This window comes from Rhinolophus hipposideros (assembly GCF_964194185.1).
Source record: "Rhinolophus hipposideros genome assembly, chromosome: 7".
Classification (NCBI taxonomy): domain Eukaryota; kingdom Metazoa; phylum Chordata; class Mammalia; order Chiroptera; family Rhinolophidae; genus Rhinolophus; species Rhinolophus hipposideros.
This window is the reverse complement of record NC_138053.1, coordinates 66,670,266-66,695,396: the sequence shown is the minus strand read 5'-3', so window position 1 is coordinate 66,695,396 and position 25,131 is coordinate 66,670,266. Positions and strand designations below refer to the sequence as shown.

General features: G+C 43.1%; 1 protein-coding gene across 1 annotated transcript in view; it reads right to left on the bottom strand.

The window, feature by feature from the left end:
* The window catches only part of LOC308500110 (chondroitin sulfate proteoglycan 4-like), a 54,554-nt gene extending 31,600 nt beyond the window's left edge, over window positions 1-22,954 (bottom strand). Inside the window, exons 1-5 of the mRNA XM_081054290.1 lie at window positions 22,861-22,954; window positions 12,500-12,663; window positions 8,608-12,168; window positions 6,482-6,952; window positions 3,520-3,696 (exon numbers count right to left, since the gene is read on the bottom strand). Coding sequence (XP_080910416.1) covers window positions 3,520-3,696; window positions 6,482-6,952; window positions 8,608-12,168; window positions 12,500-12,663; window positions 22,861-22,939 — 4,452 coding nt within the window. The 5' untranslated portion in view covers window positions 22,940-22,954. The remainder of the gene's footprint in view (window positions 1-3,519; window positions 3,697-6,481; window positions 6,953-8,607; window positions 12,169-12,499; window positions 12,664-22,860) is intronic.
* Window positions 22,955-25,131: the final 2,177 nt, after the last annotated feature.

Below are 25,131 nucleotides of genomic sequence, written 5' to 3'. Positions count from 1 at the left end.
CCCAAAGCCCCAGAAATCATGGTTTAAGGAATAAATATCTGAAAAAAATTGATACTTATTAATTGAAATAATGTATTTTTAAATTCACCTTTAACTGAGACTGGTGAGATTTAGAAACCTAATTATGATTCAGTATAACCCTGATTGTGATCCTAATATTTAAAAAACCCAGACCTTTGGTTTAAGTTTCATCTGAGGGTTGCGAAATGTTCATGAATTCATTCTCCTACTATTTGATCCTTCCAGGCCTTCAGTCATCCTTTCAGATTTTGCTGCCCTAAATTCTTCTGCTGTCTGTAGCTCTCAAAGCTCTTTTTAGTGATGACAAATGCTTATCAGAAATAAGCACATGATTCTATTTTCGGTGCAATAAAATAACAAAACAAAATGTACAGTATTCTAGAAAGCAAAAGTTGGAAAATAGAAAAATGAAGCCCCCTTGTGGACACAAACATACCTTATAAGGTATGCACAGAAATCACTGTTCACACTTGAATACAAAAGTACTCAGTAGAACATATTTCAGAGTAAAACGCAAAGGATTCTCGCTAGGTAGTCTAACTCCAATTCCTAATCCCAATTTTTCATACCACTGAATGGCCTTGGAGATCAGCCTGCTAAAGACGTGTGGCTTAAGGAAATCTTGTTTAAAGTACTTCAGGAGAAAGTAATGTATCTGAATTGCTAGGACAGAGTGCTTCGTATTCACATTTCTGCCTATGAACGCCCTTCCAGAGTCTGAGATGCAGCTCCATCCACCCTCAACACTCGCATTTCCTACTCTCAAGTAGACTGAAGAGAACTCTTTTTTCCACCTCCTTCAGGCTCTGATGACAAGTTAGGAGAGTGTGGGTCATACGGGATGAACTGAAGGCCTTGAGAAAAATGCTGTTTGAAAAGTCAGAGATTAATAATAATAATACAAAGGCCTTATAAATTCATATTTTGCCACAGACTCTGCCACTATCTAACTTTGTCATTTTGGGCAAGTTACTGAATTTCTGGAGCTTATAGTCTCTCGTCGTTAAAATGGGAGTAAGAGCAATACTCACTTTATCTACGACACTAGGTCCTTGGACTTCTTAACGGTTACTGTGAAGGAAGAGGCAGTCGAGTGTCATGATTATGGGCACAATCTCGCATCCTAGCTCTGCTGCTTGCAGTCTACCAGTGGTTCTTCCACTTTGACCTTAGGCAAGTGTCTAAGCTTCTCTGTGCTTCAGATTCCTCACCCTTAAATTAAAAGTGGTGTCTCAAAGTAGCTGAAGATTAAGTGAATAAATAAATGTACAGTGTTTAGAACAATGTCAGGCACAGAGTAAGTACTATGTAAGCATTAGCTAATAGTATTTAAAGTTATCAATTTGTGAGGACGCCTTGCAATACATCCAACACACACAGTCTTGCCAGGAAGTTTTCAACTCTCATTTGCCATTGTTATTATATATTCTCATGGATATGACAGAAATATCACATACCAACAACAAAAAAAATTAGGGTTAAAAGTAAAGAATGTCGTAGACATTGTAAAGTGCCTACACCGGCTCTCTCAAAACTAGCAAGACCAATTCCTGGCTGCCACTTGACTTTTTCTCATCAAGTCTACATTATGCTGAGATTGATAACAGACGTGATTATATCATACATTTCACTGCACAAGACTTCATTATTCTAAATACCTTACAGCAATTTAATTCACGTTATACTATATACGTGTAATAGGAAAGCAATATTATAATTTTGTGCCCTGGTCTACATCCCTTTATCTTCAAATGTTTACAATTTTTATAATTTATTGTGTTCTTCCTTTTTTCTATTTCCTCTCCTCACCATGATTTTGGGCCATAACAGCAGTGAATTAGCCAGTTTTGCAGACAATGTACCTGTACCCAATGTTCCCTCCATCCCTACTTCCTCTCCTTCAGGAAAGAACAAGGCAGATAGGCAGCATGTGGGCAGGAAGGGTTAACCTGGGGGACGGCAGGGAGAGCTATGATGATGGGCAGTTGCAGAGAGACTTAAAAGCTGAGGGCAACAATCTGACCCCACCCCCACGCCCAAACACAAAGACCTCCTCCATGTTGTAAAGTATCCTGATGAAGGGGTAGCTGATGAATGAGTCTATGGGGGGATTATTTGTGCGAGGCGCCAAGGATTCTCTCAGAAATGCAGCCATACTAAAGGAAGAAAGAGCCAAGACAGAAGCCTGGTCTCTGAAACATGGGCCAATGTTGGGGGAATTGACAGTTTATATTTTCATTGACTCTTTCCTTCAACAAATATTTCTTTCTCACTGTGTCAGACATTGCTGGAGACCATGAAAAGAGGCATGAACAAGCCATTAGGCTCCCATGCAGTCACTCTATCCTGAGCCTGTCATTCAGCCATTTCACAATTCCCTCATCTGTCCAATGAGGGAAATGATAGAACATATCTCAGCGAGCTATAAGCTCTTAGAGCAGTAGCCGGCACATAACAATAGCTAACATTTATTTTTTGAACACTTAGTATTATATCAGCTATAATTATTCTCCAAGCCAGAACAGTAGGTTCAGTCCTTAGAAGACAGGACAGTAAGAAGGGGTGAGTTCAAACCAAGAAAATCTATTGAATGCAAGCTTTGGGATACTTGAATATAAACCAGCACCGATGGGTTCACCAGCACGGACATGGGTAGTGCTGGTGGGACAGGAAATGATATCGTCAGAGACAGAGGCTGCCGGTGCATCAGCCCCTTTGTGTGGGCAATAGAAGCCATGCCAGCAGATCTTACCGCAGGGCTCCACATCACGAGAGGAGCAAAATGATGGATACCATGTGGCAGCTGAGACATTTATCTGTGAGTGCTTAAGAACACCCCTAGAGGATTTCTCAGAAAGAGGGGAGGGTGATAGAAGCTCCCAGAACCAGCAAAACACATGACTGCACGGCAGCCTTATTTTACTCTAAAACTGGTATAGCCTTGGAGTTTTTTTAGTAATAATAGCTACCACTTATTGAGCCTTAACCACATAGGAGAGCTTCACTATCATTTTATCATTCAATCTTCATAACTCTGCCTCCAGTTTCCATTACCTAGATGAGAGAAAATTAAAAGGCTAAATAACTTGCCCAACGTCACATAGCCAATAGTGGGGAGCTGATTCTCACCCAATCTGTCTACAGCACAGCCCACTCTGTTAACCACTATGTTTCCAACCTCGCAGGAGGCTGTATTTCGCAAGTGCATACACCTTCCTAACCAAACCAGAAAAGGCCAGGCCTCAGGAAATACAAAGTGAGTGGTGCTCATTCAGGAAATAAAATATGACAGTAACTCATTGTGATTCATCATCTCTCGAAAGTACCCAACAGAATGTCACAGTAATAACTATCATTCATTTTAAACCAGTAGGAATCTGTCAACTAGACATACATAGTCATGTGTCTTAACTATTTAGCATTAGGAATAACACAAAAGAAAATCAAAGTAGTAGCCCTACCATTATTTTGATAAATCAAAGAGCATGGAGCACTTACCTGGAGGATTTTATTGGCTGTTATTACTGGAGCCTCATCATTTACTGATTCCACAGTCACGAAAAGAGTTTGGGGAAAACTCTGTTTTCCAAGCTCTGAGCTATTTGCAAAGATGGTGAAATTGTCAAGAAGTTCCTCGCTATCGTCATGAACATAGTAAATCAATTCATTTTCCACCTATTACCAACAATAACAAAAAATCACCAACTTACTAAAATGTGATGTGAAAATATGAATAAATTGCTACAAGAGAAATCCTAGTTTTTTATATCTCTCTAAAAGCAGGTGTGTTCTTCTCATGAAATTTGATTCTGATGATCAGAGTACAAATTATGATGGATTGTATAGTTTTTATGAAGAGATGCTGCATTCTAGAAATAAGTTTAGGAAGGAACAGAGTGATCAAGCAATATGAGGCAGTAAAGAGAATGCTGGACTGGTCATCAGAAGGCCTGAGTTCAAAGGCTATGTCTAACACTAAAATATCTTGTAGGTAAGTGATATAATCTAACCTTTCTTCCAATGGAACAGCATCCACTAAAATTCAGACTCTACTTGTTTATTCAGAGTGACTAATTTTTGAAGTTGTGAATTACTTGGTTGGACAATTCAGAATGTTATATTTAGGCTCTGAAGCTTCCAAACAATGGTTGGATATCTGTTCTTTGGAGAGATATGGGCCAAGGCAACTCTTAAGTTTCCCCAGACTTCTCTTTTCTGAGTTAAGCGTGTATTATTCCCTTAACTGTTCTTTGTATGAGAGGTGACACCTGCTCCTTCCCAATCCTGTTTCTCCTCCTTCAGAATAAAATCAATTTTTGGCCCCTCTCTTAATAGATACTACCCAATACTAGCTACCATACATCTCCTATGGATAGAATATAATGAAATGTATTGGAAACAAATTATCATGTCAAGGTACATTTAACTCACTGTAATAACCCAAATGCAAATATTTACTTTTATCCCTATTAGATTTCATCCTTCTAACTTTCATTCTGAAATGATCATCCAATGAATTTAATTATTCCTCCTGGATTTATAATAACAGCAAATTTGATCAGCATGCTTTCCATGTCTTTAAGGTTCTGATGGAAATACACAAGAGCACAGGATCAAAATCAGAGACCAAGAGAATTTTAAAACCAGAAGGGAACTTGGCTTCAGTGAGTCTGTGATCATAAAAATACAACAGCAGAGAACTTTCAAAGCCCAACAGGAGTAGTTGAACTTCTGAAAAAGTCCCTGGGGTTGTTTGTTTTGATAAAATACAGCTAAAAATTTTAACAGTTCAACTTCACCCACTCGTATAGTACACTTCCATTGAGCAAAGACTTTTGATCTCTCAGAGGTGTTTCTGACAAGGATTGAAAAGTTCATGAAGAATCTCAAGGGAAAGTTGTGGCTACTCATATACAGGTGTGCTGAGAATTTCTCTGGAGTTCCATGGGCAGAGGAATTCCAGATCACAGGGCTGACCACATGATCTTGGAACATGCTCTTTTAAGCTATTTGAAAACAAATATGAAAGATGGCATGGATCAGAGGGCAAGATAATTTTTAATCTAACATGTTTTAGGAACACAGCATTTAAGCAGAAATCACTTCCTTAGTATTTTTCCTGAGAAAATTCATCATTTCCTCAATGGAGTGTCATCCCCCAAGTTACACACCATTTAATAGATATTAAGCTAGAGGCCAAGGAGAGAGTCTGGTGGGACTTGATCTATTCCTAGACTTCTAACACTAGAAAAACATCTGCTGACCTGAAATTAAAGGATATAACAAACTTATAGAAAATCTTACAAGATTAAAACGTATTCGGTCCCCTGTCATCAGTCATATTCAGGGGCATGTTGTGTCACTCCTCTGCTTACATACCCCCTCCCTTATTGCTCCCCACCTCAGTCAGGATCAAAGGTGAAGTTGAAGGCCCTCCCATAATGGATCTCCGTAACCTCATCTACTGCTCTCCCCTCATGCATGCAACTCCAGCCACACTACACTCCTTGCATGCTCCCCACACAGAGCTGTTCACTTGCTCTTTTTCCGTATCCACCTAGTTCACCTAGGAGCTTACAAAGGAAATCATGGAGATCTGCCAGCTACTTTTCAATATTTAAAAAGAGTAATGGAAATCATTCTTTTACTTACAATAAGAAAGCAGTCTCACAATCATACCATTCTAGCCCAAAGCAAAGAAACCTGATAGCAGCCCAGGGTTGACTCTGGTTATTTTATGCTGATGGGACACCAGATTGGCAGTTGTGTCCAGCTGCTTTATTGCAGGGGCTGAGCCATTGTAGCCATTGATAGCACTGTGCTTGGCATAGAGCATGGCACAGAGAATGCACTCTATCTGCGTCTGTTGATTAAATAAGGGAATGAATGAATGCAAAAATCCACTAATGATTAAAGCATGCCTGTGTTAAATATCTGGATGTTATACTTTGCGAAGGACGTTGCCAGTGTGGAGTTCCTCCAGAATTGGGCAGACAGGATGCAGCAGGGGCTAGAAACCCAGGGCATGTGAGCAAAAGCCAGAGAAACTAGAGATGTTTCACCTAACAAAGATAAAACCCCAGGGAATTCGATAACTTTTTCTTTCATAGATTTAAAGAGCGTTCATGAAAGGAGGTACAATTTGTTCTGCAAGCTACCAGAGCCGAGACCTAGGTGAAGTTTTTAAGTGGCAGATTTCAGCTCAGCATAAAGAACTTTCTAACAAATGGAGTGTTTTTAAACTGGAATGGCGCATCCCAGGAAGTAATTTCTCCATCACTTAAAATATTTTAGCAATGGCTAGATATGGGGTTACTGTGAAAAGGCGTCTAGGATCTGTTAGGAGGTTGAACTAGATACCCTCTGAAGTCCCATCATTTCTAAGCGTTGATGAATCTAAATAATAATTAATTTTTTTCTCTTATCCAACATACCCAAAATATTAACTAAGAGTCATTACCTGTTTCCTGGTAAATTTCATTAGCTTTACTCTTGGGAAATGAGAATTTTCAATATAACCATGTTTTGGTGGTTTGAGTAAAACAAATTCACAGTCAAATCCCTCAAAATATTTGCTTGGAATTTTGAGGTGGTCTTCCAGAAGTGCTTTGTAACCACCTTCTTGGATTGTGAAATTTTGTACCTCCAGAGGAATCCGCTTAGGGATGATATCCACCAAGATTTCAACTCCCCTCACAGCTTGGAAACCATTCAACACATCCAGTAAAAAACGGTCCTGTTGTTGGTCAGGAGCTGTCTGCACATAATGGATATTACCATCATCAATGTCTTGCTGTGTAAAAATCAAAGGGGACTTTGCATCTGCACCCAAGCTGCTTTCTTCTGGTAAAGATTTTCGGAGGTAGCCATGCATTGGTGGAGTTCTGACAATGAAGGTTGTCTCAGGAGAAATATTACCTTCATGCACAGCCTTGAGTTCATATTTACAACACAGACACAAAAAGAAAAACACATTAATGCATGTAAGAATCAAGACCCTGGAACCAAATTTTTTTCTATTAATGCCCACAAATGGCTTATTACAATCAGGGTTGATACACGTAGTTTAAGCCTGGGTCTGTTCCGGTGACTGTGCCGATATTTTGAATTTTAGTCCTACTGGAAAAGAAAAGCAATGGTCAACAACACTTGAAGAGCTACTAATGTATTAACAAGGCATCACCCACAGTGGCAAGAAACCCAAGATTCAGATAGTCGAGGTGAAAGAAATAAACTGGAGTAAGGAGGAGAAATAAAAAATAGTGAAAGAAGCAGCACGTGAATGATTAAAATTGTAAGACTTTACAGGAAAGTTTATTTTTCTCTCCCATTTTAACTGGCTCAGCATTTTCAATATATATTTAATCTACTGATTCAGCAAAATCTATCTCAAAACTGTCATTGTAACTGATTTACAGTCACTGAACTGCACATGCCCCCTTGTGGTGAAACTTAAACATAAACTCTCCAAGATCCTGAAAAAGAAGGGAGAAAAACTGGTGAGCCCATGTTCCCTTAGTCAAAACTCATTATTTGATTAATAACATTATATAAGTTTCAAGTGTACAGTTATAATATGTCATCTGTATATTGCATCCCCCCAATAAATTTAATTTAAAAAAACATATTGTATATCTCCTCTTTGGATATTATACAGCCTTTAAACCGATGATTATAAATCTATGTAAAAATATGGAGGATTATGTTCTAAGACTAATATTTCAAAATACAGACTATAAGATACAAAAAAAACCCTCATTACTTAGTAAACTATTTCTGATTTGAATTTATGTTTACTTGATGTTGTTGGCTGCATTTAGCAAGCAAGTAAACTTGTTTGCAATCCTGAGGGTAGATTCAGAGAGAACACCCAGCATTTGTGGCAATTATCATAAATCACTTTACGCACGCTGTACGAGATTACCCTACAAAGAACACTTTCTCTTAACTCTGATCAGCAGGGCTGTGCCCGCTGAAAGTTTCCAAGTAGCAGTCCCAGGGAACCAGGTAGCTTCTGGTGTGAGGTCTCATGTCTGGAATTCTACTGGTCTAGGCAAATTTTATCCATCAATTTCAAGAAACTAAATACAGCTACATTCAGAGCTAAGGAAATAAACTGTGTAATATGGTATCCTCTGCTGGTTTAAGAATCCTTTTTATGATTGCTAGATTACTCAAAGTTTTTATACTCTGCTTCATCACATTACAAATGTAACTCATACCAAATAAAATATTGGCAGTGTCGCTATGAAAAACTTTAAAAATAAAGCTCTTTTATTTACATGCCCTGCTCATTCCCAGTTCATCCTACACTAAACACTCACACATATTTGTGTGCTTGTGTATACACAGCTTTAAAATGAGGCTTAGTATTGCTTACATTCCATTTCCAACTATAGTAAAATTAGCAGTATCTAAATAGTGAAAGCTTCCAGCACTTCTTCTCAATGGCATCTACATTTTATAAAAGCAATTCCAAATACCAGAAAAGAAATCAACACAAAAATAGCTTTCAGAAGCAAACAGATTATTTGCCCCTATGATTCTGGGAGCGGGAGACTGAATGGTGCCAGGACAACTACCTACCAGGAGTTTACCTCTACTCAGATTTATTGGTTTTCCTTCTTCAACGACAAGGGTCTTGCTGTGTAGAACCTGGGTGTGATGTTGGTAGCTGTCCCAGGACACTTGCACATAGACGCCCACTTCCAAATATGTATCTTTAACTTTCACTGTCAAGTTGAACACATCAAAGTTGCCACTGCCATCATGCCTATAAATCACACGTCCTTGCTTCAAGTCGTGCTGGGTAAACGAGTGGGACACGGAGTTGTTGAGCAGCACTCCACCATGCTTTGGGGGCCCCACGATGTGGAATGCAATCTCGCTGTCCATTCTAACATCTTGGTTTGTGGTCACACTGAGGTTGGCAGCTGTGAGGGTGCTGTGATTTCCTCTCTGTACAAGCAGCCCAGTGTTGTTGGCTATCTGGATGTAGGGGTCTGACACACTGACCTCAAGAAGGGACGACGTGTAGTGGACGCCATCTGTCACAAACAGCACAAAGCGGGCCGAGTCGGCACCCCGATGCCTGAAGAGCACACGCCCTTCTTGGAGGTCGTCTTGCCTGAACTGGTAGAGTTGCTGAGTGGGGTCACTGGCTCGGACCAAATCCCCATTTGGAATGCCCCGCCTGATGTACAGCAACTGCCCATCATCGAAATCTGAGTCCGGGTCGTGGTAACAGAGATCTGCCAGGGTCAACAAGCGCTGGCCATTCCGCACAACATGGAAGACCTTATCTATCATGCGCACTGGTCTCTCATCATTCTTTAGCCCAACGGAAATGGTGACTTTGATTTCTGGAGACAAATCTTCCATGTCAAGATCCCTGACATCTTTCTCTTGGCCTGTGGTGGAAGCCACAAGGAAGAATTCATCCCACTGGGTCTCAGAGTCATCGTGGACATACATCAGCCGTTCCCCCACTATGTCTTGATTAGTGAATGTGGTAACATTGTCATGACTTCCCAGAGAATCGGAAAAGTTAATCAGTTTCAGCGTCCCATGTTGAGGACTCTTGGTGATTTTATATTGCAAGGTCTGATTCTCCAGGGTTTGAGCGAATAATTCCGATTTTGTAATTAATTTTCCTTCTCCTTCTTTTACAAATAATCCTCTGTTGGTTAAAATAATGCGTGTCTTAGCGGTTTTAAAGCTTATTGTAAAAGTATAATCTTTTGATTCTATGTGTTTTGCAACAATCAAGAACCTAAAAGTATCTTGTGTGTCTTCCCTGAGTCTCTCCTGTGGTTCGTAAGTTATCTTTGAGTCTGTAATGTTTTCTTGGCTGAAGATTGAGTTTGTTTTTAGAACTTTATTGCCAAGTAGCAATTTTCCTTTCTTCGGTGGGGTCTGCAATTTAAAATGTAGTTCCCTCTCAGCGACTTCCACACCCTCTGTCACAGCCCGTAAATGATCAGAATTCAATACTTGTCTGTTCATTTTATCGATCTCAAGAGGAACAATTTTCAGAAGAGTAAACTTTAGCCACTGTATAGTAACAGGAAACATCAGCTCTCCACTGGTTTTTCCTTCTATGTTAACTTTAAATTTAAAGTGATCTGTAACATTTTCTAGCTGCAATTCTCTGAATGTACTACAGTACCGGACCCGCCCCCGATCAATGGAACGCTGAGAAAAGGTACTAACTTGTTTCCATTCACCACTTGACCCCTGCCGCTGAATCTGGCCAAACTGGGGTAGACGAGTAATAACATAGTGGGTCTCCATCTCATGGCGTTCACCATTAACCTCCACTGACAAGTTACTCTGTGTAATCAGAACTGCGCCACCCTGCTGTACAACCACCCCAGTTCTATTGGCCACTTCAAAGTCCCAAGGAACAGCCATGATCCGTAACACCACTGTATTGCTAACCAGCTCTCCGTCACTTGCTCTGAGAAGGATCCGGGAGTTCCGATGGCCCCTGTGCGCATAGAAAATGTTGCCATCTCTTAAATCTTCATGGGTAAAACCATTAATGGCTGTCCCAGGATCATTGGCATTTTCTAAAAACCCAGAATCTGAATTGAAGTTTCCAAGAATTGAAAAACTAAGACTCAAGGAATCCGTGTCAGGGTCTGACACATGTATTATATTTGGAGTCAGTCGTTTCTTAGAGTTCTCAAACAGAAGAAGCAAGTTTCCTTCAGGGAGCTGAAGGTGCGGGGGGTCATTTACTGGAATGACAATAATGTTAAACACATAGGGAATATGTCCTTGCAGATATAATGGCATTTTCTTCTTACTGTTGGAAGAGACTGAAAATGTGAAATAATCCCTAGGTTCTTCTGAACCATCATGGACGTACCAAACTTTTCCTTGCCCCAAATCTAACATAGTAAAAGCCTTCTCTATTTCCTGCTCAGGGGGAACATCTAATCGAAGGAAACCATGAATAGGCATTTCTTTTATTTTAAACAGTACTTGAGAATGATGGAGATTCAAATCCTTAAATTCCATATCCACTTTCACATGCCTTTGTTCCAGTAAGGCTTGCCCACCTTCTTGGACCTCCAAGTTATTCAGAACCAAGAAACAGCTACTCGCATCTTGAAGAAAAGGTTCACCCACCTCACGAACAGCAGTAGAAAGGGGAATTTCTGACTGGAGCAGGTTTTCTATGGTTGTTATAGAAGGATTTTCGGTATCACTGTTCTTCATTTTACACCCAGCAGATATGTCTTTGGAAATAAGGGCATCCTTTAATGCTCTGTTTTCTGAGTTGGCTACCAAACCTTTTAAGCACCCTTTGAAAGAGATTCCTCGAGCAGATTTCCTATGCACCGAGGGAAGTTCTAACCTCTTAATTTCTTCTCTCTTATGGTTATCAAGACCTCCCACAAAGAGGGGGCCTTCAGATACAAATGGTTTGAGTTGCAAAGGCAGCAACATCCTGACCCCTTGTTCATCCACCATCAGGTCCAGATAACTTTCAGTGACTCTGAGTTGAATAACATGCCACTTGTTGTCACTAACTAAGCTAGAAGAAGAGAGCTGAGTATTACTTTTATTCCTTCCTACATGAGCCTTCAATACACCGGTAACTATTTCCAAAGCCACAAAATCTCCTTCTCTACCTGACTGAAATACAAGCAAGGCTTGCTCAGTTCCAGTCTGCAAAGCAAATGCCAGTAGCCCTTTTCCTTGCACCCTCCATTGTGGGAAGGTGACATAGGATCTGGAGCTGAAGAAATTGATGGCTTCCCCCTCTCCTGCAAAAAATTCATCATTGCATCCTAGTGACACCTCATAAACCTTCTTAAAACCAGGGTGAGATCTAAGGGATGTAAGGATCTCCCTCTGGTTAAATACCACATCCTCCACACATCCACGGAAATTGGGGCGCTCTTCATCTAGGTAAGGGACATCAAGTCCACCGTGGCCCCCTATGTAGATTCCATGTTGAAAGTGCAAATTGCGTATCCCACCAGTGATTTGGCCAGTTGTCTCATAACGTTTGTCAACAACCAGAGAGATCGTATCCTTAACACAGTCCAGTTCCACTAAATGCCAAGCCAAATCATCCATACGAAGCCTTTGCTCAGAAAGTACTTGTTCACCTGTACCCAAATTCACTCTCACCTAAAAGAGAAAGAATCGTAAATTAATCAGTCTCATCTCATAGTGTTTTATGGAGAAAATGGGGCTATTCAGAGAGAGAGAGAAACTTGGACATGACAACTCTTCCTACATTTATGGACTACATATTGAGATTAGAAATTTTCAGAGTCAGAATATTTAAGACATGCTGGTAAAATTGGAGAGGATCCCACCCTTACAAATGGCACATGATTTCATTCTAGTGAAATAATACTAATCAAAGGGACATTTATTTTGCTCTCTTTCTCTCTCACTGTTTTTCTCTCCAGTGATTGAATGCTTCCATGTTTTTAAGAATTTTTTAAAATCTTACCCATACGTTTCCTGAGAGAAGTTCTATTATACAGTAGTCATTTTTCCCAACTGCAAGAAAAAGTAATCCCTGTGGTTTACTTGTTTGAAATTTTAATCGAAGAGATAACTCAGAGGAAACTTCTCTGATGTTGAGCTCTACATAGCTTTCACCATAAAAAGATGCTAGGGAGAAATTTGAAAAAAAAGAAGTATAAGTTAGTAACTTTATCACACAATGATGATTCCACTTTATATTGTCACCTCCCTTCTGGGACTGACCCTTCTAAAGACAGCTGCTTTACCCAATGCCACACCTGCTTCCTGGGGAGGCCCACGGATCCGACATGAGGGTATAAAAGCTCTCCCCAACGCTTGCCCAGTTCTCTCGCCCCAACTCAAGACAGCTCTGACGGGTCAGCCCTTCTTTAGAACTCTCAAGAAGCGTAGCTGAGGCTTCCACTAAAACTGAATTGCCACTCAATTTCTCCATCTACTCAATACTGCTTCCTTCCCTTTCACAGAGTTAATCCTGAGTCACTGGTGGGTGACTGATGTAATAGCAGAAGGGAACGTATTAGTGGGCTACAAAATAGCAATCTATGAAAAATGTAGGGCCAATAGTAACCATGAGGTCAATAGAATTGGGTGCCTATTGCTAAGTTTGAATGAAGTTTAAGAAAAAGATAAGGAAAAGCTAGGAAAGTTTAAGGAAAAGAGAAGGAAAAGCTAGGAGAGATTTGTTGACAATTACAAGCTGTGTGAAGGCTGGAGGCCTTCCCTGGTAGCATATAAGTTTTTTCTCATATCCTACAGCAGGAGGCCAGAGGAAGTTGAGACTCCCACCCAGGAATTAATCACCAGAGTAGTGGAGTTCCAAATAAAGTCCCAACCAAGACAGGTTTGCTCTGACAAGGCTAAGGCCCTGATTGGGGAAGAATGGAACACTGACATATGGAATGGGGACATTTGGATTAATGCATTCAAATATCTTGGGTCCCCAGATCCCTCTGAATACTCTTAGCCTGCAGAGGTGGCCTATTCCCCTATGAATGCTGGCATTCTCCTTGCTTAAAAAAGATGTGGAGGCTTCTCTCCACTAGCAACATGTGACCCCTGATATGTGCCCATCTCTCCTCCTGGCCACTAGACCAAAAACAAAGGTTAAGTTACAACATAACCTCTGTGGGGACATGCTGTGTTCGACATGGGAAGAAAGGGACTAGACCATGAAGGAGCTGCAGGACTAATCTAGAATGTACTGCCAGTAACTGGAAGAATACACACGGGACTGAGGGTATCTGATCAAGGCGGCAGAAACATGAGGTTGAATAAGGAAGAATTCACAGATTTGGGAGCACTCTCCAGGGACATAGGATGTGGCACATTGGCAAAGACTGCCGGAAGTGGTGTAAACTCACTGCTAAGGTGCTTCCTAGAAACATAGACAGTGCAATGACCCAGTCTGACACAGACATGACAGAATTGCCAGATGACAATTGGCGACAGAGGAGATTAAAGGGACGGAAATGGTACATCTCGGATGGAGCATGAATAAGACCAAAGGCACATGAGATGGTAATGTCATCTCCACACTTGCGCCAGCACCTTTTCCTCAGCTCACACATATGACTTCATTGGGGCCCCTTATTACCAGCCGTTGGAGGAGCAAAACACCTAAGCTTGGTTCATGGAGCAGTTAGCTTCATCACATGAGTGTAAGCTGAAAATGGCCTCCTACTGCACTACATTTCTTCTTAAGGGTGGCTATGGAAAGCACTGAGGGCAACTCCTCCAAATGGATAGAATTTTGGGTGGCATACCTCATCCTCCTCCTTATATGAGAGAGAAGTGGCCTGAGGTTAAAATATATAAAGACTGATAGGTAGTTGGGAAATAGTCCAGCCAGATGGTCAGGAGCCTAGAATGAGACAGATTGAAAGAGCAGGTACAAGGAGATGTGGGAGAGATGCGTGAGTGTCAGGATGAAGTGGGAAGATCTTTACATTGCATGTTAATGTCCACCAGAAATCATCCACCACAGGACAGGCATTAAACAACCAGGCAGACCAACTGACTTGGCCAGTGGCATCAGCCAGCTCTTTTCATCTGCCACCATGGGTGCAGATGGCACAATGGGTACACGATGAAGTACATATTCTATTAAAATTCCTTGTTTATTCATCCATCTCCTGCACTATTCCATGAGTTTCCTATGATCAGAGACCTTACCTTTTATATCTTTCTCTCTCCAATACCAAGCACAGTACCTGGCACACAGGTGTTACAATAGATTCTGTTGGTGCCCCACTTAGATCCCTTTTAATGGGTTGGTGCACACATCTTCCAGCTGATTCACTTTGTTATGCAGAAATTTCCATAAAAGTATAACCCCTGCTTTGGAGGGCAACCGATAGCCAATAACTGATTGAAACAGATGTGTAAAGTATGTAGAACTCTGTGTTGCCACTCATATTCCAGTGCTCTCCATGGGATCAGGCTGAGATTACATCAGCTGAAATCACATCTTTGCTTGGTTGCTTCCGGGGCCCTTTCTTGCTTCCCTCACGTCTTTACAGTTCTCTCCTTGTAGTACTCACTCAATAATTCACTTAACACAGGAATCCCTGCTTAATCCTCTTTCTCTAGGGAACCACACCTAAGATAGGCAGGGAGAAAGTAAGCATTTACCAAATCAAACTAAACTAACCTAATAGACCCTTATTTTATAATTCAGTAAATTCAGACCTATAGAAGCTTAGGGATTTACCTAAAGTCAACAATTAGTTAGAAATAGAGCTAAGACAAAAACCAGGCATTCCCAACCACCAATCCAGTGTTTTTACCAAGATATGAAGTTGATACAGAGATGATTATCATCTCTGCAGACTTTCTCAAATATGTACAAGCACCCTTTTCTCCAGTTAAAAACAGCCATTAATAATTAAACTCAATAAAACTAGAATGTAGAGTTAAGGTCATAAAGTTGACATAAGCAATTACAACCCCACTAGCTATCCTAGTTTATCCTCCTGGCCTTCCCATTACTGAATCCCCACACTCCAATTTTTGAAAGACTTAGGCTGTATTGTTAAGTTTTCAAAACCAGGAAATGTTTTCTAAATCGTAAAATCTACCCCTGAGAATGACTAAGTAATGTTAATAAACAACATCCCTATATTTCCCCATGGTTCACCTCTCTGGCACTAAATCAATTCTAGTCCTGGCTGGTGGCTAGAAATTTCCATTGCCTCAGGGGAAAAACAAGGAAATAGGTTTAAAACTTCTGGTTTTAAAACTTCCTCACATTCCTCCAAATTGACCCCAACTTTTGTGGCCCCCAGTAAGTGCCTCAAAACAACAATGAAAAACAAAGAGAAGCACACGTAAAACCAACTCCTAGAAAAAGAAAGGTGATCTCTACCTGCAGTGAAGGAAAAGATATGATTTCAGTATTATATGTGTGTAGCAAATTGAGTTCAACAAAAATCAAAGCAATGTCCCAGTTTTGTATGCTTAAATAAAAGGTGAAATGGTTGAGTGGAAGCCAAAGTTTGGCAGTAAGGTGGGTAAAATAATTTTCATGGAAAGTAAGCATTTCTATTTCTTTCTAATTTCTCCCAAGCAGTTGACTATTTTCTCTACCTTAGAATTGGTTCCCATTCGTTCTTCCAAGCTACATCTTTCTGGTTTTTTGTTTGATTCATGTTTTGTGTTTGTTTTGGGGTTTGTTTTTTGGGAAGGACGGTCTTACTATTTATTGAGCACCTACTATGTGCCAGTACTATCAGGAGTTGGAGGTAGGGAATTAATAAGACAAAGGGGCTTGCAATCAGAGAAAGCTGCTCAGAAAGAAGAGCTCATCCAAGTGACATAGCAGAAGATTGGTGGGGACCCAGCTGGGATACGAGGGAAGGAGCAATCTAATTATAAGTCATCTCTCCCTGGAAGATTTAAGTGTGCCATTCTACGTGCACTTATTCTGTCCATAAATATATCAAGTGTTTGTTTGGTACTGGGGATTCAATGGTGAACGAGATAGACTGCTAATTAAGCAATTACGGTTGCTAGATTATTAACTGTGAAATGCAGACCAAAACAGAAGCACTTGGCCTAGTCAGGGAGGATGAAGTAAGGGCTCCTAGGGAAGATAATGGCTTCTAAGAAGAGCTGGTGAGGGGTGAAGGAGAAGAAGAGAAAAAAGAGAGGAAAAATAGGAAGGAAGGAAAGAGACGACAGCAAGGAACTGTAGGTCCAGTCTGGCTGAGCACAGTGTGAAGGAGGTAAGGAAGCCAGGGCAGAAGTTGCAGAGTCATGAGACTTCCGAGTCAAACAGTCAGAGGGCAAATGCCACTGCATCCATCTGAAAGGCCTCCCCAATTCAAAATGTGCATGTGCGCACAAGCGCACGCACACACACAGGCTTGCAAATGCACTCACCCAATGGGTAGCTATGCCTTCAAGGTCCTTTTCATGATCTCTAATTACTTTCTTTGTTTTTGTGGTTATTATTCAGCCCCAATACCAAACCACCATAAATAGAATGTAAGATTTTGAAGTCAGGAGCCTTTATTAGTCATGATTTCTGCTCAATATTCAGCATCTACGACAGCACACAGCACATAATAGGCACTCAATAAATGATAGCTTTGGAAGCCAACTCAAAGGGTTCAGATTCAATCCAAAAGGGGCCATGAAGGGATCAAACAGGGAAATGACACGATCAGATTGCAATTTAGAAGTTGACTCTGGATGAAATGCAGAGAAAGAATTCAAAGGAATAGCGCGTGCAGGGAAGCAGACAGGGAGAAGTGGGTGGGCTCAGGAGATATTTAAAGTTGGACTCTCAGGGAAGGGAAAGAGAGAAGACAAGGGGGCAAATCCAGATTAACTTCTACTAGATTTCTGGCTGGTTATCTCCTTACTGAGAAGGAGACCGTGGGAGGGAGGCTTTGGTTTCCTTTTGCTCTGTCATGGTGGTGCGTGTAGGACAAGAAATTTTCAATGAACAGGGGAGCAAATGGCTGACTGACCAACTGGATCCCCAAGGGTAGGGGTCCACTCACCAGACGGCCTTACAAATGATATTAAGAAGGTTGAACCTTATTCTGCAGCCAGTGGAGAAGCATTAGTGGTTTTCAGTTGGGAAGAGACATATCGGTTGTGTGTTTTAGAAAGATCAGTCTGGTAACTCTGAGGGAGAACCAAGAGTAGGATGGAAACTTACTGAGAAAGTATTTCAAAAAAAGATTTCAGAACACTTTGCTTTCACTGAAAATTTGAATTGCTTTTTCATAACATAATATTTGGGGTAATTTTATATTGTATCTTTTCACATATAGCCCCTCTTCCAAATATGTCCTACAGATGACATATCATAAGTGTAGAAGCTTATTTTAAAAATTAAAATAAAAAACAACAGAAACAAAACTTCTCCGCTAAAGTATTTATATTATACGAAGTCCTAAGGGGAAGCCCTCAGAGGAGTTTTATAACATTATACAACAGCTCTTCGTCATGCTATGTCATTGGAGTGGAATAACTTTACTGGGAAAGAAAAGCTACATTTTGCCCCACAAACCTATTCTTAAGGATCTCTACACTGTTTTACTAAGGTATCATGTTGCATGCTTTACCAAACTGAAGTTGAATATTTATTCAAGAGATAACTAACTTTATCCAGAGCACTCTGAGAAAGAAGAAAACTTACAAGTAAGAAATAACAGCACACACAGCTAATATGCCCTGGAAGGCGCAATCTCCATATTCATTGAAAGCAAACCCCAGCAGGGAGAGTTCTAAAAGTCTCTCCAACAAAACTCAGGTCCCCTAATATTTAAATTGGAACAAAATGAATGAGCAGAAGAGATATTTGCTCCATGGCTGCAGAGCAGGCAGTTGAGGGGATGTTGAGCTAGGGGATTGGCGGGTAGAGGGGTGGCAGTGTGGGAGGGAATCTCTGGCACATCTCTATGCTAAATGTGTTGCTGACTGTTGGGAGGGTGGGATGGGGAGGGTAGTAGTCCCAGAGGGTTCAAATCTTGGGTTTCCAGGTAGAGTCCAAGCAATTCACAGCCCTGGAATTCTTGCTGTTTCAGAACAGGGCTCACCAGGCTCTCATGTTTCATTCATTCCCCAAACATTAGCCTCCATGCCAACTGCTTAGGCTGCAAAGAGAAAACCAACACTTACCCTTGCCCTTATTGCCTCTCAATGGGGCACTCTCCAGGTCTCTGCATATGGACCTGCAGACTGTGCCCTGCACAACTCCAAGGGGAGCTACTCATATAGGCTGCAGATTCCTGTAGCACCCCTTGGAATGGAGCAGTGAGGCAGACCTGACAACTCCCTCCTTGGTGACCATGGAGCCTGGGACCTCTCCTGGGTGTTCCACTAGGTGACCCTTTGCGTTTCCATGTTGGCTATCCCACTGTCAGAGAGCTTTCCAGGTCCCAGCCACAGTCTTTGGAGTAAGTGCTAGACCCATCTTCGCTCCCCACAGGGCAGAACCTTCCCTAAAGCTCCCAGCCTCTTCATTCCTCTCTGATGGCATACTTGATCTCTGTCAGAACTATCTATATGGCTCTTGTATTATAGCTTTTACTAGGACAGAAATTCCCTGTATACGTTTTCTATTGTTGCTCTAACAAATTACTATAAATTTAATGGCTTAAAATGACGCGGATTTATTGTCTTACAGTTCTGGAAGTTAGAAATCCAAAATAGGTCTCACGGAGCTAAAATTAAGGTGTCTGCAAGGCTGCATTCCTTCTGGAGGCTCTAGGGGAAAATGTGTTTCCTTGCCTTTCATCTTCTAGAGACTACCACATTTCCTGGCTTGTGACAGCAGCCAGCAATCACACCACTCTGCCCTCTGCTTCCATCATCACATCTCTTTCTCTGACTCTGACTCTTCTGTCTCCCTTTGACAATCACCTTGTGATTGCATTTAGGGCCCAACTGGATAATTCAGGAGAATTTCCCCATCTCAAAATCCTTAACTGATCACATCTGCAGAGTCCCTTTAGCCACTGAAAGTAACATATTCCATGTTCTGAGAATTAGTATGTGAATTTTTTTTGGGGGGAGGTGACATGTTATTCAGCCCACCACCATCCCCAGGGGGGATTCAGTCATTCATTCAGTCACTCATATTTTTATTGAATACCTATCATTTGTAGGTACTGCACTAAGTGCTGGGAATACAGAGGTGAAGGAAGCAGTAGCATTGGGAAAGGCCCCAGAAGCAGACGGTATGAGTTTTGTTTGTGCTTTGTATAACCTATACAGCTATATTTTGGGTTAAGTTAATTTTGTTTTAAATAAGAGATTTGAAATAAAAACCTGGGCTTTTTGGTTTCCCTACATAAGTCAGCCATTCAGGCTACTCTGGGACCCATTTATTCCCACAGAGCAGCACCCATGAGTGTGGGTGCTCCAGTGCCACAGGCCCCCACGCCACACCACCCCCTGCCACTCCAGCTGCTGCTCGCCCCACCATGACTCACTGGCCACTGAAACCATTTGGGTTCGGGCACCACGGCTTCAGGCAGAAATGGCAAGTGAGGTGCCAAGATTCTTCACTGCAGAGCCAGAAGAAAATGTTAGGACTTCTGGCAAGGGGGGGGGGGGGGGATCTAAAAAAGAAAGAACTGAAGCTTTATTCATCTCTATGTTACAGATGGATTGGCATCCTGTTGGCATGTGAGTCTCACCTACTGGGTACACAAGTCTCCCTAAGGGAAAAGAATTTCTACAAGGGGGAAAGCTTGACAGGGTTCCCTCTCTCTCCCTATCTTTCCCTATTCAGTCACACACCACATGCGGGTTGGCCTGATTAACTGGGTTGAAAATGATATAACCTAGCCATAACTAAACAAATCCTCACAAAAAGGATCATTTACTTAAAATAAAAAATAAATAAATAAAATTTAAAAACTCCAGCAAATGCAACAATTTTAAAGAATGTTCTTAAGGAGAGAATTTCCCTGGTAGTTCAACGGGAACAACTTCAACCATTCTTTCACCCATAAGCCAGCTGAATTGCTGTTAACTGTGAACATACCCATTTTTAAGCAGTTTTGCGTTCAAGCCAATTTGGAGACCCAAACATTCAGCTCACTGCTTAATTCAACATCAAATTTTATGATTCTATTTTCCCTTGTATGTTCACCATTGTATTTAAGAATCTTTTATTTTTTAATTTCAACCTTTTAAAAGGGTCAGGATGAAAATTCCTGCAAACAAGTCATAGATTAAAAAGATATATAATAATGCAAAGGAACTGACAAGAAGGTATGAGAAAAATGAGAAATTATTGAACAATTGACAACATGTCTAGTATTAAGTGTATACCATACCTTGAGAAAGTGGTTAGTGACAGTACTGATATTTGATTTGCAAATAGAGATATACTGGGGATGTATGCTGAAGATATTCTTACTGAGACAATCTGTTTACCAGACAAAGGTGGCTTTCTGCTGTGGTGAGACTCGCCAAGTGAGGACACATCACCCTGTGTCCTCTAAGAAACCAAGTTTGACAATTAGATTCTTCAAAGCAACAGCCTGAATCGCACAAAGAGATAAGGAAGAAACATAAATTCAGATCACACATCTGGCTGATCACACACTCAAGAAAATATTCTCCAAAATGCTCCAAAGTAGCTTTTGTACGACCCCAGTATCAATATTTGTCATGCAATTGGAGGCACGGTGAAAACCCGCATGTGTTTTAAAGTATATGTTATAGAATGTTCATTCAATAAATCTCCTCTGTCAACATTTGGAACCCCCTAAGTGGATATCTTACCCATTGGCTCTTGGCTTCATACCCAAGTTAATTGCACAGAAGAAGAGGAAAGAGGGTAATGAGTGGGAAAGGAGGGAACGTTTATCGAGTAATCCTCATGCTGCTAGGAAGTCTTACACAGTATTTTATTCAAGCCTCTCTGAAGAAGTATCTCAATTTTACAGACGCAAAATCAAGACCTAGAGAAGTGAAGTAACTTTCCCAAAGTCAATATGAGAATATATGACAGCACCAGATTGAAGCCCAAGTCCATTTGACTCCAAAGCCATGGGCTTTTCATCACCATTCACTGACCATCAGGATCACCGGCTCATTGTCCATCACACCCAATCTGTTCCCCCATGTCCTCTCAGATCTCTGGCTTGCAGCTCACACTTTCCCCCTCAAAGCCACACCAAAGCCTCAAATTACAGAAAATTCAGACTTCCAGTTCCCTGATTGGCCCAATCCACCCTGCCTGCCAGGCAGAAAGTGGAGTGGAAAGGAGTAGAGGAAGAACCAGGAAGGGAGGAGGAAGATGAGGAGGGAGGAGCTCTGGAAGGGCCCTGGAAATAGCAGGACTGGGGCAGAGCTGGAGAAACTAGAATGAGACCCGGGGCCACAGGGAAGAGGGAGGCAGTCACTATCACAGGTTAGTCACCGCTGGAACGTTACTCCACAGCTCCTAGTGAAACCTTCAAGCGTCGTCGGCAGCAGTGACCCTGTCTGTGCCTAAACAAAGTAAATAAGCGTCCAGAACTTAATGTGACTACCACAAAGGGATACAGGCCTTTGATCTAGAATGTGTTCTCTAAAAATGGCTCGAAGGAAGTCTTCTGTTGAACTGAATTAAATTTCAAAGAGCCATGGAAGGCGGCAAGGCCCAAGGGCTGGGTTCAATTACATGAAAGTCTCCATAACTTGATTTTATTAGTAATCTTTGACTTGTAAAGAGCACTATGGAAATGTAAAGCACCAACAGCGAATTGGGCACAGAAAATTTAAGCGAACATGTAGAGGGATGTATGGAACAATAGGCCAGCAATCTGAGGATTTCGGGGTTGAGATTAAGGTCCCCAAACCTGTGATGGTCACGTGAGCCCCAGGAACTCACACGGGGCCTGAGTAAGGGGCAAAGCTGAAAAGGATCAGAAGGGAGGACCGCAGGAATCCTTCACGCTGCTCCTCGGAGTCCAGCCAGGAGACCGGCTTTGAAACCCCGCTCCGCGGCGAGGATCGCGCGGAGGGCGGGCGCAGGGCCCTCCCCTGGGGCTCCACGCCTGGCCGGCATCGGCGGGGCCAGGCCGCGCGGAGCCGGGAGCTGGAAGTTTTCCGCGACGGCGCCGCAGCCACTGTTGCTAGGACCCAGGAGTCTCCTCCCCCGGCCGCCCCGCTCCGGAAAGAACGCCCGGCCGGAGAGTTCAAGTCGGAATCGCGGCAGCGCGGGGCGGGCCGCGGCGTTTCTGGGGCTCCGGGAGCACAGGGGGGTCTCCTGCCCGCGCCCCGCCGTCTGCTCGCCCCCCACCCTCTCCTCGCGGGCTCCGCGCGCGGCCGGCGGGGGAAGGGACGGGGAGGGGAAGTGCGGACGCGTACCTCCGAGCGCCCCGCGCGCCCCGCAGAGCCCCAGGCAGGCGGCGAGCAGCACCAGGCGGCGAGCCCCGAGCCGCCCCATCCCGCCGCGGCGGCCCCGCGCCCCGCGCTCGCTCCCGGCGGCCGCCGAGCTACCTGCACCGGCCCCTCGCCGCCCGCGGCCCTGACCGGCAGTCTGGCGAGGGGGCGCCGCCCCCAAGCAGCTCGGGGGCTGGACCGGGGCGGGGAGGGCCCTTTGCAACCTGCGGCTGTTGCACCTCATCAGCGCTCGTCTTCACTCTGGGATCCGCGCGCGGCCTTCCGGCCCACGGTCGGTGAAATCAGACGGCGCTGGTGCGAGGGTCCCAGCACCCAGACAGGCGCCAGAGGACACTGAGTACGTGGCCCTCGCCCTGCGGGGCAAGATCTGCCATGGAGTTAAGTGTGTGCCAGCAGGCGATGGTGACGAACGGAGCCTGGAGGAGGTGGGAGGAGGGAGAAGGATTCCTAGAGGGGGTAGGACCCTAACACAGCTTTGAGGCCGCCAGTGGCCCTGGCCAGAGTGAGCTCCCGGAGGGCAGGCGGTGATTTTTTGATTGCTGTATCCCCAGTGTGTTCCTGGTGCATGGACACCAGCAAATATGTGTTGGATGAATGAGTTAGAATGAGAGAGGAGAAAACGACATAATCAATCCTCATTTTTATTTTAAAGGACGGTCCCTGTCATGAAGGGACTCTGGTCCAGCTCCCCTCACAAGAATGCAGGACATGGTGCGGCTAAAAAGGAACACCAGTGGAGCCATGGATAGGGGAGTCATACCACTATATTCTCCCTGGTGGCTGGGTTGGCGACACAGGAGGCAGGAGCTGCAATGAGCCATCTGCTCTACCAACTTGCTAGCTGCAATCCGCCATCCACTTCTCCGCCAACCCCGTAGAGTAGCCACGGCAATTATATTAGTGGCCAATAGCTAACCGGTAACAGCTGATGGCCACCCAGCCACAGCGGATGGCCATCTGATTACAGCTGATGGCCCTCTAATAACCAAGCCAACTCCTTTCCACGTGAGGCCGAGAGCCTGGACACTGTCCCCACAGTCCCTCAAAGAAGTTCATTGAATTTGGGGAGCAACTATCTATCAGATGAATCATTCAAGGCCAAGAGTCATGTGCAGAAACTCACAGCCTGGGGACACATACTCCTAGAAGGCAGAAGCCTCACCCATGTCTGAGGCTTCTGATAAAATTGGATTTGACTGATAAAGAGTCCAGGGCCTTCTAGATCAGCTACTTTGGGCCACGTTTCCCCCTCTGTGTGTTCTCTGCAACATTGGTGTTTGACAAAATGCCAAGCATGTGCTAAAAATGCAATCAATGCTTTTTAGGACATTTTTTGTTCCTAATAAAATTAAAGATGAGTTCATTTGCCCTTCCTTAGTTGAGTTCTGTAATAAAGAGCTTTTTAAGCATAGAATCCAGTTTGACCTTTTCTTCAGCAGATAATCTGTGATTTGTTTCACTCCTCAGCAGACATGTTTCCTCCACCCAGCAGCCATCCATTCTCCTGGGAGCCTCACACTCCTTCTCTAGGCTAACTGCTTCTTACTTCCTCCACGCATCCTGCCCCCCACCATGCATTGAAAATGGGAGCTGCCGGGTCAACTCTCATGACCTTTCCAGGCTACAGTGATTGGTCAGGGGATGGCACTTGATGCAGAGCCCTACCAGTCAGTTCCAATTTGAAACTTTCAGGGAGGCGTCTAAGGGAAGAGGGTCTGCTCCTTTCTGGAAGTGAATAAGGGAAGCTATAGGTAGCCAAGCCTTCTTCTGTTTCAAAGAAGCTAGACCTGAGATGAGGAGCACGTGTAGCTGACTGGTGCTGGACTTGTAGCATGAGTGTCAAGGATGCTGTCTGTCCCCGGTTCAGGTTCCCTTCGCACTCCTACTGCTGACTTGCTCCTGCGAGCTCCTGCAGCTATCTGCATGGGGGCTTACTCTAGGTCTAGGAACATGCTTGGCCCATGTACGGTTGCCCCCCGTAGTCCCAAGGCAGGCAAAAGTGAATTCTCACAGGAGCTGTTCTCCACCAGTGACAAAAGGAACTTGGTGGAAAAATATCCACGCTTCCTACCTCTAGAGTGGGACACCTCTGAAGGGGACACCTTCTGAACAGTCTCCTGCAGGACTGAGCTCTTCTTGCCCACAACAGTAACCTGCTCCTTAATGTGGATAGTTGGGGGACCCTCTTCCCCATACTTAATCACAAAGCTAAAAAGTGTTGGAGTTAGAAGGAGC